This window comes from Elephantulus edwardii, unplaced genomic scaffold, assembly GCF_000299155.1.
Source record: "Elephantulus edwardii isolate Elephantulus edwardi_28Jun2011 unplaced genomic scaffold, EleEdw1.0 scaffold00012, whole genome shotgun sequence".
NCBI lineage: Eukaryota > Metazoa > Chordata > Mammalia > Macroscelidea > Macroscelididae > Elephantulus > Elephantulus edwardii.
Window position 1 is genome coordinate 9,641,836 of NW_006399762.1, and position 15,069 is coordinate 9,656,904.

Below are 15,069 nucleotides of genomic sequence, written 5' to 3' on the forward strand. Positions count from 1 at the left end.
AATTCTTCCCTGTGTTTTGACTTGTCTGCGCTCCAGTGCAATTTTCAGAGTATCTTCTGACATACTGGCTTCTCTAGATTGGATACACTGTTGTTGTGGTTATTAGGTGTCACTGAGTCAAGTATGACTCATAGTGAACCTATGAGCAAAAGATCTGAACCTAGTCCAGTTGTGCTCCATCCTCACACTTCCTGACACACAAGAGCCCACTGCAGCAGTCTCTGTGTCTGGTTGAGGGTCTTCCTCTCCTTTGTCAACCCTCCCCCTTTCCCAGAATCATGTCCCTCTCCAAGGAATAGCACCTCCTAGCAATATGTCCAAAATATGTGAGTCAAAGCCTCATCGTCCTTGCCTCCAACGAAAATTACAACTGTTCCCTCTCCAAGACATATCTATTCATTCTCTTGGCCGCCCATGGAATGTTCAGTACTCTTCTCCAACACCACAATTCAAAGATGTCAATTCTGTCATTCCTATTCACTGTCCAGGTCTCTGATGCATAGCTAGTAATCAGAAAGACTCTGGTCTGAACCAGATGCCCCTTAGTCCTCAAACTGACATTACTACTCCTCAATAGGCTCCTCAATAATTTGGAAACATCCCTAAATGCAGATTTTTCCAGTGCAAGGTGTCTGTCTCCCTTATTTCTTGACTGCTTGTACCAAGGGTATTAATTATGGATCCAAGCAGGATGAAGCTATTGACAGTTTCACTCTCCTCTCCATCCATTATGACTTTGCTTATTGGTCCAGAGATAAAAATATTTGTTTTCTTGATACTGAGATATAATCCATACTGAAGGCTGCATTCCTTAATCTTCTGCAACAAGTGCTTCAAGTCTTCCTCACTTTCAGCAAGCAAGGTTGTATTATCTGCATAATGCAGGTTACTGATGAGTTTCCCTCCAATCCCGATGCCATATACCTCTTCATAGAGTCCGGCTTCTTGGATAATTTGCTCAGCATTTAGATTGAACAGGTATGGAGATAGATTATACCCCTGTTGTACTCCCTACCCAATCCCCAACCCTGCAGTGCTCCCCTGCTCCATTCACACAACAGCCTCCTGATCCAGCTATAGGTTCCTCATGAGCACAATCAAGTGCTCTGGGGCTCCCATTCTTCTCAATGCCAGCCATAACTTTTCATGATCCACCTAGTCACATGCCTTTGTATAGTCAGAAAAGCATAAATAGACATTCTTCTAGTATTCCTTACTTTCAGCCAGGATCCATCTGGCATCAGTAATTATATCCCTGGTGTCACAGCCTCTTCTAAATCCTGCTTGAACTTCTGGCAATTCTCTATCTATTGTACTGTTCCAGCCATTTTTGAATGATATTCAGCAGTATTTTGCTTGCATGTGATATAAATGATATTGTTCAATAATTTCCACATTCAGTTGGATCACCTTTTTTGGGAATAGGAAAAAATATGAACCTCTTCCAATCCATTGGTCAGACAGCAGTCCTTCAAATTTCCTGGCATAAACTGGTGAGTACATCCAAGGTTGGATCTGTTAACTGAAACAAGCCAATTGGTAACCCAACAATTTCTGAGGCCTTATTTTTTGCCAATGCCTTCAATGCAGCTTCCACTTATTGTTTCATTGCCATTGGTTCCTGTTCCTACGGTACTTCCTGAAATTTTACCTCTCAATCAATTTTTTCTGGTACAGTGACTCTGTATTCTCTCCATCTTCTTTTGCTGCTTTCTGGATCATTCAATATATTACCCATAGCATCTTTCAACTTTGCAACAGGAGGCTTAAATTTATTTTTCAGTTCTTTCAGCTTGAGAAATGCAGAGCAAATTCTTCCCTTTTTATTCTCCAATTCAAGCTCTCTGCACCTTCCATTATAATATTTTGCTTCCCAGAACATTTAATTGTGCTAATGCGAAACCTGTACTTGAACTAAGAGGCAGTAGTCAGAACAGAGCAGGGTAACACTGCATGGTTCAAAATTGGGAAGGGTGTACGCCAGGGGTGCATCCTGTCTCCATACCTTTTCAACATGTATGCAGAGCAGATTATCCGAGAAGCTGGGCTCTATGAGGAGAATTGTGGCATCAGGATTGGTGGAAGATCTATTAACAATCTGCGTTATGCAGATGACACAACCCTGCTTGCTGAAACTGAGGAGGACCTCATGCACTTGCTGCGAAGGGTCAAGGACTGCAGCCTTCAGTATGGACTGAGGCTCAATGTCAAGAAGACAAAGATTCTCACCACTGGACCAATTGGCAGAGTCAGGATGGATGACAAAGAGATTGAGATTGTTCACAGCTTCAGTTTGCTCAGCTCCACAGTCAACACTCTTGGCACCAGCAGTCAGGAAATCAAAAAGCATATTGCGATGGGAAAGTCTGCTGTTAGGCACCTCTCTAAAGTACTCAGGAGCAACGGTGTCTCTCTGGAGACTAAGGTGCGCCTGATACAGGCCATGGTATTTGCAATCACTTGTTATGCATCAGAGAGTTGGACAATGACTAGGAAGGACAGAAGGAGAGTGGATGCTTTTGAGCTGTGGTGCTGGAGAAGAGTACTGAATGCACCATGGACTGCCAGGAAAACAAACAGATTCATCTTGGAGAGGATTAAACCAAGCTACTCCTTGGAGGCAAGGATTCTGGGGCTTCGTCTGACATACTTTGGACATGTTGCCAGGAGGGATGGGTCCTTGGAGAGGGACATCATGCTTGGGAGGGTGGAGGGACAGCGCAGGAGGGGAAGACCCTCTATGAGATGGATTAATTCGGTGACTGGGTAATCGGGATGGGTGTGTCAGAGGAAGTGCGGTTGGGGGGTTGGCGCAGGATAGAGCAGGGTTTAGGGCTGTTGTGCATAGGGTCGCTATGAGTCGCAAACGACTCGACGGCACATAACAACAACAACAACCTCCTGACCTGCTCTTTGAAATAATCTGTATAGTTCTTTCACTCCAAAATGTTTTCCTTTAGATATGGGTTCTTGACACTCTAGTGCAATCTTTAGAGTAACATCTGACATCCATTTCCATTTTTCCTTTCTCCTCTGTTTTTGCAATTGCCTTTTGCTTTTTTCATGGATAATATCCTTGATATCATTTCACAACTCATCTGGTCTTCACTGCCTCAAACCTATTCTTAAGATGATCATGGAATTCTAATGGAATTGATTCAAGACCACACCATGGTTCCTGCAGACTCATTTTCATTTTATTTGGCCTCAATTTGAATTTGCATATGAGTCACTGATGATCTGATCCACAGTTTGCCCCAGGCCTAGTTTTGACTGCAGTTATTGAGCTTCTCCAATGATTTCTTCCACCAGATTTTGGTCAGTTTGGTTCCAATACAGCCCATGAGGTGAAATCCACGTGTAAAGTTGTCTTTTGTGTCTTTTAGAAAAAATATTTACAATGAATAAGTAATTGTAAATATAAAATTCAATCATTCCATTTGCAGACCGATTTCTATCACCAAGCCCATATTTTCCAACTACTGTTCTTTCTTCATTGTTTCGTACTTTTGCATTCTAGTCACCAGTTATCATTGATGCTTGTTTGGTCAATTTCAGACTGTAAAATTTGGTAAAGATTCTCAATTTCTTCCTTTTTGGCACTAGATGTAGGAGCATATAATTGAATAATAGTCCTGTTAACTGGTCTTCCTTGTATGTGTAGGGATATTATCCTATTACTTACAACACTGTATTTCAGGATAGAACTTGAAATTGACTTTTTGACCATAAATGCAACACCATTCTTCTGTTTTTCATTCCCTGCATAGTATATCATATGATTATCTGATTCAAAATGGCCATAGCTGGTCCATCACATCTCACTAACGCCTAGTATGTCGATATTCATGCATTCCATTTAATTTTTAACAATTTCCAGTTTTCCAACAGTCAAGCTACAAATGTCCTATGTACCAATTGTTAAATGATGATGTTATTGATTTTCCTCATTTCAACTGATTTCCAATCTTGGCTCTACCAGTACACTTGTTATAACTATCCTCTTTTTTTTTTTTTTTTTAGAAACAATATTTATTGCTTCCTGTTAAAATTGGGTGCTCTCATGAGAGGAGAGTGTGCCAAAGGAACCTTCTTACACCTTCTTTCTCACTTATCTCAGCAAGCTGGGCCTATCTATTCAAAACTGTGTTCACTACATAGTAGGGGAAGTTCTCCAGTTTTTCCAGGGATATCAGGATGCTCTAGTTTTACTTCTTAATTACTCGCATGCATAAAGAAACCAAAACCCAACTGCTGATGGGCTACTGCCCATAGGCACTTATGCCCAGTCTACAGGGCTAGACATATGGACCTCAAGTTCACATTTCCGTATGCAGCTCAAGATTAGATGGTACCCTAGAAATCAAAGAAGAACCCAGCAGGTCAAAACCATGCATAGTGCTGCCAGTGAGAGGCCAAGATTCTCTCTCTTTGATGAGGAGCATGTTGGATGCAGAAAGGCCAACAATCAAGAGGTAGGTCGCATGGCATTCTGGCTATAGGGGAAGCTGGTCCAGAAGCTACTGACTTGTATATTTAAATCTTCTTCCGAGCTGACAAGAAAATCCTCTTTTAAAGTTTTCTTTTAAACTGACAAAAGTGAATTCAAGTTTCAAAATGGCATACCAAGTTGTACGAGGCAGATGATGTCATTAAGGCAACTGTCTCACCAAGTTGACACACAGAGATCTGATCCCATCATCCCATTCCCTCACCCTTTGAGACTACCAAGTCCTGCCCACTGTTCCTCCTCAGCAAACAGCTCCAGCATCCAGAAGCCTCGAGAAGCCTTCAGCCTTACAAGTTGGGTGTGCCCCAACTAAGGAACTTCATGGCAATGTCAAAGCCAAGGAAGTAGGCCACGTTGTCTGGGAAGGCTTGGATCATGACTGCAGTGAAGCCTGTGTACAAGGATGCGATGCCTTCATTCCGGATTGGCTCCCGGAGCACATCTCTGAATCCATTAGGATATTTTCCAGGAGGGGCAATCTGGAAATGGGACTTGAGCACATCTGGAGGAATAGCCACTGTCCAGTTGAATATCCCTGCAATGCCACCAGCCACCAGGATCTGTGGTGCACTTAGCTCTCTGACACTCTTTCCTTCTGGAGTAAAAATATTTTGCAGCCATTCATATATCATGAAATATATTCCACAGGCTGGAACATCTCTTATGAGGGCGAGCACAGTCCCCTTGAAGATGCCATGAATGTCAGATTCTTTGTACAGTTTCTTTGCACAGTCCAAGGCACCAGTGTACTTGGTTTCTCCTAAAGAAGCCTGAAACTGTAACAAGCACTTGATCTGCTCTATTGAGGTCATGATTCCTGCCGTGAAGACACCAGAAAACATCCCAGCTGCAAACAGCTGCGTGTAGCTGAGCACATCTTCTGGAGATTTCTGCTACAATCTCTTCCCTAAATCATCTAAAGAAGCACACAGCAAACATGGGGGGTGACACCAATGAGAGGAGCAGCCATGCCCCGATACAAACCTGTGCTACCCTCTCTAACAAGAGTTTTCTGGAAACAGTTGAAGGTCCCAGAATACATGGGAGGCTGTCCAGGTGAACTTGAGGGCTGTGTCTGCAATCGGGCCTTGACCTTGTCCAGAGGGTGTCCCACGAACACCAGGCACATGCCGCCAAAGCCGCCGGCCAGCAGGTTCTTGATCGGACTGAAAGGCTTCGGCTGGTCAGCCATGGTTCCCCTGGATCTGTGAGTCACTCAGCCAGTCTGTCTCCAGTTCTCCCTGCTCCATTGCTTCACCTCAGCCCCGGCGTCCCCGCTGCCGACCTCATAACTATCCTCTTTATTTAGCATTCAGAGGGCTTTCAAAAGCCTTTTATTTAGGAAGTAGATGGCCCATCCTGCTTCCTAGTCTGTCTTAAATTAATCAGGGAGTGCCAACAGAACCCGTCCACAATGGGAGACCCTTTTTGAATTTGATACATCAGTCTACTATTTTTCCCCAGAAAGAATGCCTTGTTGCCATCTTTACACATTTTTTTAGTATTCTTATCTTTCTAATAGACTTTTTTTAGCATTATATTTAAATATACCATATTTATATTCCAGAGGAAAACAATTCAAAATGACTCTGTTAACAGCAATATTTTCTGCAAATTAATGGAAAGAACAACATTTCTAGATTACATCTGAGCCAAACAGTGAACAGTTTTTCTCTATTCATAGATAACTATAGAGGATGTGCATCTCTTACATATAATGGGAAAATGGACTTTATAAGCTTGAATTAAAACAATGATTCTCAAGGGTTTGATACAGCACAGGGAGCTGGGCTCATTTCGCAGAATCTGATTCAGCACCTTTATCAGATTCCCAATAATTTACATTTCTAAGAAACTCTCTGGTGGTATAGTGCCTAACAAACAGGGCTACTAACGTAAAGGTCAGCAGTTCTAATCTATTATGTGTGTGGAGGAAGTAAGATGAGCAGTTTTCTCTGAGTCACACACAGCTTCAGAAATTTGATGGAGGGTCACTATGAGTCAGAACTAACTTGAAAGCAGAAGGTTTGGGTTTTCTTTTAAGAAGCTTTCATGGCTGAGGCTGACATTTCTGGCTTGGGAATCATACTTTGAAAAACATAGACTTAAAGCAAAAAAAAATTGGAGGAAAAACTGCTCAAACAAATTTAACTTTTATGAAGAGAAATCTATGGCAATTTTTATTCTTATTAAGGCATGGTCTTTGTAGTCAAATAGAAACCTAAAGTAAATTGGTTTATTTTTAACAATCATGAACTATAAGAACCTGAATAAAAAAATTATTTACCCTCAATGAAGCTTTTTTCTTACCTGATTACTGAGGAAGAAAATACTTAGCTATTTGGTTTTTCTTAGGGTCAAAGTAAAGTAATTTATGACAAAAATATCTAAAAGGTATTAATCTTTCATACCCAAATACTGTTAAGGTATGTTTTTAAAATAATAGCTCTACTGAGATTACATTTGCTAAGATATTATTAAAAATAAAGTGCAAACCTTTATGAGGTAAAGAATCTGGATATTACAATGTGAAAAGAGAAAACAGAAAACAGTTGTGAGCTATTTTCTTAGATCAACTGATTACATTTTTACTATATTTCATGTTTAAGAATGGTGTTAAATTATGCTATTTGGTTTTAATTAACTTTTATGATGACTATGAAACAAAGAAAAATTTAGATAAGATCTAACTGTTTTGCATGGTAAGCAAGAGTTACAATGTAATTTATCAGTGGCAAAAACCTATATAATGATTGATGAAGTGCATCATTCCTTATACACAGTCTTGGTATGTTATGTACTACTGAGCTGGAAGTAGCTCATAGTTGACCCTCCAGGGGGTTTTCAGAGACAGTAAATTGCACAGAAGGAGGCTGTTCATTCTTCTGCCTTTGAGAAACTAGTGGATTCAAACCACAAGGTTTGAGTTGGCAGTGTAACTTGTTGCCACTAAGCCATCAGACTTCCTGTACATTACCTTTTATCTATATAAAGTATCTTGCATATATTTTTAAACGGTGGTAAATGTTACAGGACCTGTAACATTTCATTCTATCATACCTGAAGAAGCTCTGAGTCATGATGGTCAATGAACAGCAACAATAATTCAACTATATAATCACAGATATGACACATTCAAATAACTTTCAGTAAAGCATTGCCTTTTATAATTCTGTCCATTTCTTTAGAACTATACAGGTTATCACAAGTCTATACAAAACTATTCACAAATACACTTTTGGAAAAACTGAAGAGGCTAGAATGTTAAAACACTGTTTCAAATGCTTTAGGTAGTTTTTAGAAGGAGTCAGTCCTTGGGAAAAGACATCATGCTAGAAAGGTGGGGGATCTGAGAAAGAGAGGGAGACCCTCAAAGTATGGATTCCCCAGTGACTGTAACAATGTACTTGACATATCAGAGATGGTAAGGATGAGGCAGGATAGAGTAAAGGTCTGATCTGTGGTTTACAGAGTCCTTATGAGTCACGGCTGACTCAATGGTATATAACAACAATAACAAAGTTAAAGATGAAGCCATTTAATTCTCATACAGTTAATGAGATATTTTTGTCCATTTAATAGAAACTTTGTGAAATACTGATACACTTGAGCAAATGGGGCAAGCTCATAAGCTTTACCCATTCACTGAATGAAGTCAAGCACAGAAGATGACACATGCATGATTCCATTTATATCAAATGATAAAGCTAAAAATATAGTGGAAGAGGATTTCTTGGATATAAATGAGTTAACATACTTGACTGTTAACTACAAGGCTGAAAGTTTGAGCACACACAAAGAAGTCTCAAAAGAAAGATTTGACGTTCTAGTTGAAAAAAATCGGCTTTAAGGTGCAGTTCCTTTTTGACACAGGTGGGGTTGTCAAGAGGCTGAACTGACTTCATGACAACTGACTAGGTGGATAAAAATCCACAGCTACTGAGTAGATTCTGAATTCCATGACCTTGCAGAACAGACTGTAACTGTCCATCAGATTTCTGACGCTGTAAATCAGACTGCCTCACCTTTCTCTCCTGGAGTGGCTGGTGTGTTTAAACTGCTTCCCTTATTGTGGCAGAAAGTAGACAGGGGTTGCCTACGTTTGGGGATCATGTCATGTCTTGTACCATCGAGTTGGAACTGACACATACCCTTCCCTATCCTGTGCCATCCTCTCTGACACACCTATTTATGAAGTCACCATGTCAATCCATCTCACTGAGGATCTTCCTTTCCTTTTCCGACCTTTCCAAGCATGATGTACTTTCTAAAGGAATAGACTCACTAGCAACGTGTCCTAAGTATAGGAGATGAAACTTCATCATCTTTGCCTCCAGGAAGAAACACACTGGCTGCACTTTCCCCAAGACATAACTGCTTGCTCCTCTGGAAGTTTGTGGGATGGTCAGCACTCTTCTCCAGTACTGGACAATGAATAAGGATGACAACAGAAGAACTGATGCTTTTAAGTTGTAGCTCTGGTGTGCTTGGGGATAGGGTTTGGGAATACACTGCTAAGTGTCATAGAAAAACTTTTTAGGGTAACAGAATGTTTCTGTATTTTAATTGTGTCCAGTTATCCAACTGGCACACAATTTCCAAAGTGTATCAAACAGCACGCTGAAAACTTATGAATTATATTGCATATAAATTAACGCTTCAGTGAAGATGGGAAAATCAATTTCTATAGGAAGTAGATAAAAACGTTCCTTCCAAAGTTAAATGTCATATATAAATTGTTACATAAATATTTGGAAACCCAACTGAGTCTAAGGTGACAAGCAATAATTCTGCAACCTAACCGTGATATTAAAAATGCCTGCATATCCAAAGCAACACAGGAGGAAGCACGTCCTGCAGGGCTTTCTGAAGCAGCTTGATATACGAACGTGCCAAACTTCAGAGCACAGATGTGGCTGGTAATGGCAAGGCTACAGGATGACAGTGGGAGTTCAACTAATAGACTTTAAATGTTTTTCCATTTGCCTCTTGATTTTAAATAAATAACTGGTTGCCATACATTCCAGTTCAACCTGACCCTCTGTCAGGTCTCCAAGGCGGCAAATCTTTATGGGCGCGCTCTGTAACAGGGAGTTGTGCTGCTATCTCAAACGCTGTGTATTTCTGATGGTTTCAATCCACTCATGGCTCTGAAGGATAGGCAATCTCCTCCTGTATAATTTATAGCTTCAAAACCCCAAAGGGAGTTCAGTTATGGGTCTGTTCAGATTTGATGGTAAACATTCAATTCAACTGGAAATCTTTACGGGAGTAGGAGATCGGCCATTTTTTTAGCAAGGGGCAGATTCAAACTGCCAACCTTTCAGCAAGCCCCCTGACATGTTATGTACCACCCTACTAGGGTTCCTTTTAAAATAAAGAAGACATGAAATAGCCAAGGACAAGTAAAGTATTTGTCTTACATATTATTGTTTTTAATTTAATATTTGCAAATAGGACTACTGGAAAAATGGATGGGTTAACCTTTGTGTACATTACATTGAATTCTTCCTAGTTATTTCTAAAGGAGTGTGGATAGGGAATACATTCTTCTTATGAGGTGGTATGGTTGAAATGACTGTTTTCTGTGAGGACAAAATTTATAGTACTCAAATAATCAATCATGCGGGACACAGGATGAATATCTGGCTTCTTAACACTTTCACTGGGCTTCATCTTAATATTGATTTTTAGAAATCAGAAGAAATATAAGATTAGAAATAAGTTTGTGAGGGAAAACTGCACACCAGTTTAAGGGAAAAAAGTAAGTAAGATTTTCTCTTGGATATTGATAAATACATTTCTTAGCACAAAGTTTTGTTTATGCCTGGGGATTCTGATTTCAGACTGTTAAAAAGAGTTGTCTCTGCAAGAAATAATTTAGAAGTAAAGTGTATCAGTATGATAGCAGCCTAAGAGGCTCTTTTCCCCCTCTCTAAAACAGATTTATTATATCAAAATATGACATGTATTTATATGTGTCCCTTTTGACTTTTTTTGCAAAATCCTGTCAGCTACTCTCTAAACACTTGATTAACTTTGCTTTTAAAAATATTAACTACAACACTTTTCAATTCAAATCATTGGGAGGGGGGGAAGCCCATTTCTCATAGAATTTCCTGCTGAATATTTAAACAGCATGACATCTATTTTCAAGCTTTCTCTTAATTAAAAAAATAATACAGTTAGAAAATACATAAATACCTTATTTACAGAGCTAAACAAAGTCAGAATATAATATTTATTATTTGTTCAATGACATTTCTTGGAAGCATAAAACCTTGTTGTGACAAGAACTTATGGTCTAATCATTAGGATTTTTATACTAGTTAAATAATCATAACATAAACAAGCTCTCACCAGTTTTCTGGGGTCCTATTACCAAGAATTTTGGTAAGCGATCACAGGTTTTTTCTTTAGACCAAATATCTCTGTGGCGTTTGTCATCACAAGGATTCTAAATGGGAGAAGAATATAGAGTTATTAGGGTTTTTAAAAAAAATTTGCAGTCTATGTGTTTGTGTTCACTTTCAACTTAAAAGATAACCCAGAAAACAAGTCCACAGGACTCCTTTTAAAAAGAAAAGCCTTGAGAGGACATCAAAACAGCTTTCACATCATTCCTTTCTACGCTAAAGTTGAGAGTCTACTGAGGAGTTGAGGGACTGAAGGCGTTTTTACTACAGGTAAACAGCCTCATACTATTGAGGTTTTAGTCTATTTTTCAGCTGCTAGTAGCTATATGTCTTATTTTTTTTTCTTTTTTAATTAGTGAACGTTCTTGTCAAAGACTGTGTTATATGCTAACCTAAAAGAAGATACACTCTCAGTATTCAATAAATAAATGAAATATAAAGTACCAGATTTTTATTCAATGTTAATTTTAAGCTTTCCTGCTGTGCTTCAAAGGGATAAGAATCTGGCCATAAAAATACTAGTTAAAGAGATAGCTGATAGTGGATTCCTTTCAGCTGCCTTCCAAGGTCAGTAAATGTATATCTAAGAATGTAACATTAGAGGCTGTGATGTTTAAAAGTTCTGAATTTTAGCAAAAGGGCAAAATGAGGGTGAATTACTCCCTTAGGGTTTCAGCTTTTGATCTACAGTACTTAAAACTGACACACACAGTGTGCAAAATCTATCTGAAAACACCCTTTAATTCTAACTGCATAGCACATATTATGTAGGCCAAGTGTGAAGAATGACAGTATTTTTTTATTCTTATTGTCAGAAGTAGCCAAAAGGTACCACTTTCTATCTCGACTCAATTAATACCAGAGTTTTGTGTAGTTAAATGAACAGATGCTGGAAATTACGTGAGGGTATTCTTTTTGGCTACTTTCCTGGAAAAAAAAATGGTTGCAAACCTATAACCTGAAATAATCATGATTTCAATTTAAAATAAGATGTTAAATTAGGAGGAAAATTGCATCTTTTCAGAAGTTAATACTGGTGGTGTTTTGAAGTGGGTAAAATTAAAAGATGCTTGGTATAAAGACTGAAAATAACACGCTGTCCAGTCACTTGACTTTACTAAAACTACTAAAAATGTAGTTTTTTCTTTTGCTGAGTTGATTTGGTTTTTTATTGGAAGAAATGAATTTATAGTTTAGAGATGAACTGAAGGGGGAATTCAGAATTTACTACCACATCAATTTGTTGAATGACTCAGTTCAACTTTAGATTCTCCATTGTTTTACCATCAACTCCATCAATGACCCTCTAGTAGCATTTACACCTGATTAACAATACAACTCTGGAGCCAAACAACCTGGAATTAATGCCCATATTATTATATACTAGCTGTGTGTCCTTTTCAAGTGTTTTGATGCCACTGCCTCATTGGCAGAATGAGAATAATAACTGTATCTGCCATACAGGGTGGTTGTAAGGATTAAATTAATTAGCAAATATTTTTAATTGTCAAGAATTTTACTCTCCCGAAATCATGGAATGGGAACTTAGGTTCAAAGTGTGTTTCTGAATTGTTTTGACACAAAAATCTATCCTTTCAAATCTGGGGCAATTATTATAGGATACTTTGAATATGCCATATCATACTGAAAATTATATTTTAAGAACCTAGCTTGTTTGATTTTTCAAACCATGAAATACTTCCTCCATTTTCAAATGAACTCCACCTGGAACTTCTGAATGCTTTCTTCATTCTCCTGCTCACATGGCTCAAAAGGCAGACATCAGTTCTGAACTTCCCACCCTAATGCATTCAGGAGTGAGAGAGGTGTGCATGGTCTCAGGCTTGCCCGCTGGTTGCTTGCCTAACACATACCCTGCTAATTGCCTCCTGCTCCCTCAGATTATTACAGTCTCCCAATTGAGCCTTAACTCCTAACTACAATCATTATATCCATTAAATCCCTCACTGAGCTTTCAAAATTTTATAATTTTTAATGGCCATGGGATCAGAGAATCTGGCTCTAGATGTAGCAAAAATACAAATACTGTAATTCAATAAAAAGAAGTTTCTCAAATCTACTAAAATTCTCCAAAATTTTACCTCCAAAAATAATCTTCACTTATTTGACAATGGCTTATCTCACAGAACCACAAGATACATTCAGAGGATTGTTGTTGTTGTTGATTGCCGTCGAGCACGACTCATAGGCACCCCATGAACAAAAGGCCTGAAGCCTTTCTATAACTATTGACATTTCTCAAAGTTCATAGATTTTCCATAGGCATGTTGATTAGGATGTGGATGCCACTCCTGCTTCCAAAGTAAGTAATTACACCAGTTAAGCTATTCTTGTTGTTATAAGCTGTGGCGTCAGAACTGACTCATAGCTGACCCTCCAGCAAGTTTTCAGGAGCTATAAATCACACTGACGAAGATTACTCATGTTGATCCTGCTTAGTAATTATACCAACGATTAATAAAAGGACTGATCCAGTCTTACCTGCCAGAGAGGGTCTTTCTGCTCAGGGAAGAGCTCAAAATACTTTTGAGCCAGTTCCAGCGGAGGCAGAGTCTGAAGACGCAGATTAGTCCAGCTCTGGACGAAATTGGCCAGGTTAACAAATGTGTACAAGCCAAGCCGATCATTTCCATAGTTGGACAAATGAGTCATGAAAATGCTGATCTGAAAATGGCAAAGATGAATAGGTGCGTAAACATAAATTGTCTCAACAGAAGGGGGCAATGCAATCACAGGCTAGATTGTTGTTTTTTTTTTAAGTATTATTCTAGACAGGCTTCAATTCATGAAGGGCTTTTGAATTCTTCAAATTCATATTTGAATTCTTCACATTCTTTAAATTCATATTTAAAATGATGCCATTATGCATACTGTTGTTGTTGCTATGTGCTATTGAGTTGCTTGCGATTCATAGCGACCCTATGTACAACAGCCCTAAACTCTGCTCTGTCCTGTGCCAATCGCACTGTCTCTGACACTGCCATCCCCATTACCCGTCACGGAATCAATCCACCTCATAGAGGGTCCTCCCCTCCTACGCCGTCCCTGCACCCTCCCAAGCATGATGTCCCTCTCCAAGGGCACACTAGAGTATATATTATAGCAAGACATGAGTATCATTTTTCTGAAAACGTTCATGTATTTTACAACAGAAATGAACCTAACATCTATTATCTGCTATATGTGAAGCTTACCAGGCTTCTCATTAAAAAGATCTGCAGTTAGAATCTACCAGCCCATTCTGAAATATGAGCAGTCTTCTCCTGTAAGTATTTATAGTCTGAAAATTTAAATGAGGGTCACTGTAAATTGGAATTCACTCCATGGCCTTGGACAGTATAATTAGACTGGAGCAGAATAATAAACATATATACTACTAAGGGCCTCCCCAAAGTGCTAAAGAGGAATGATGTCAGTTTAGGGACTAAGGTGAACCTGATCCAGACCATGGTCTTTGCAATTACTTGCTATACATAAGAGAGCTGGACAATGATTAAGAATGACAAGAAGAATCAATGTCTTTGAGATGTGGTACTGGAGAAGAGTATTGAATATACCATGGACTACAAAGAAGATAAGCCTGTGTTGGAGAGTGTGAAACCAAGTTTTTCCTTGGAGGCTAAGATTCTGAAGCTCTGTCGCACATACTTTGGGTACGTAGCTGGAGGGACCAGTTTTTGGAGAAAGACATCATGCTTGGGAGGGTGAAGGGAACAACACAGGAGAGAAGAACTCCTATGAGGATTGATACAGTAAATGGGATAATGGTGGTAGGTGTGTCGGAGTCAGTGAGACTGTCTCAGGACAGGGCAGAGTTCAGAGCTATTCACTATGAGGTACAGATGACTTGATGGCACACAACAGTGACAATAACATTCTGAAAATGTTTCCCTGTATTTGTTGAATTTGGCTTAGTGGTAAGAAGCTGTGCTACAATCCCCAGAGCACCTGGTTTGAATCCACCAGCTGCTCTCAAGAGAAGGATGGCAATCACCTCCTGTGAAATTTATTGCCTTTGAAAACTGCATGAGGGTCAGCTATGTGTTGGTTCCAACTTGATGAGATTCAACAACTATTTGCAATACATACATACATACATACATAAGTTTGTGTATGTGTATA

General features: G+C 39.1%; 1 protein-coding gene and 1 pseudogene across 1 annotated transcript in view; both read right to left on the minus strand.

Annotated features, from left to right (window-relative positions):
- NDST3 (N-deacetylase/N-sulfotransferase (heparan glucosaminyl) 3) overlaps positions 1 to 15,069 on the minus strand; it is a 380,811-nt gene that overhangs the window by 50,967 nt on the left and 314,775 nt on the right. The window contains exons 7-8 of the mRNA XM_006881068.1: positions 13,429 to 13,611; positions 10,871 to 10,967 (exon numbers count right to left, since the gene is read on the minus strand). Of these exons, the coding sequence (XP_006881130.1) occupies positions 10,871 to 10,967; positions 13,429 to 13,611 (280 nt within the window). The remainder of the gene's footprint in view (positions 1 to 10,870; positions 10,968 to 13,428; positions 13,612 to 15,069) is intronic.
- Positions 4,798 to 5,702, minus strand: LOC102857188 (annotated as a pseudogene).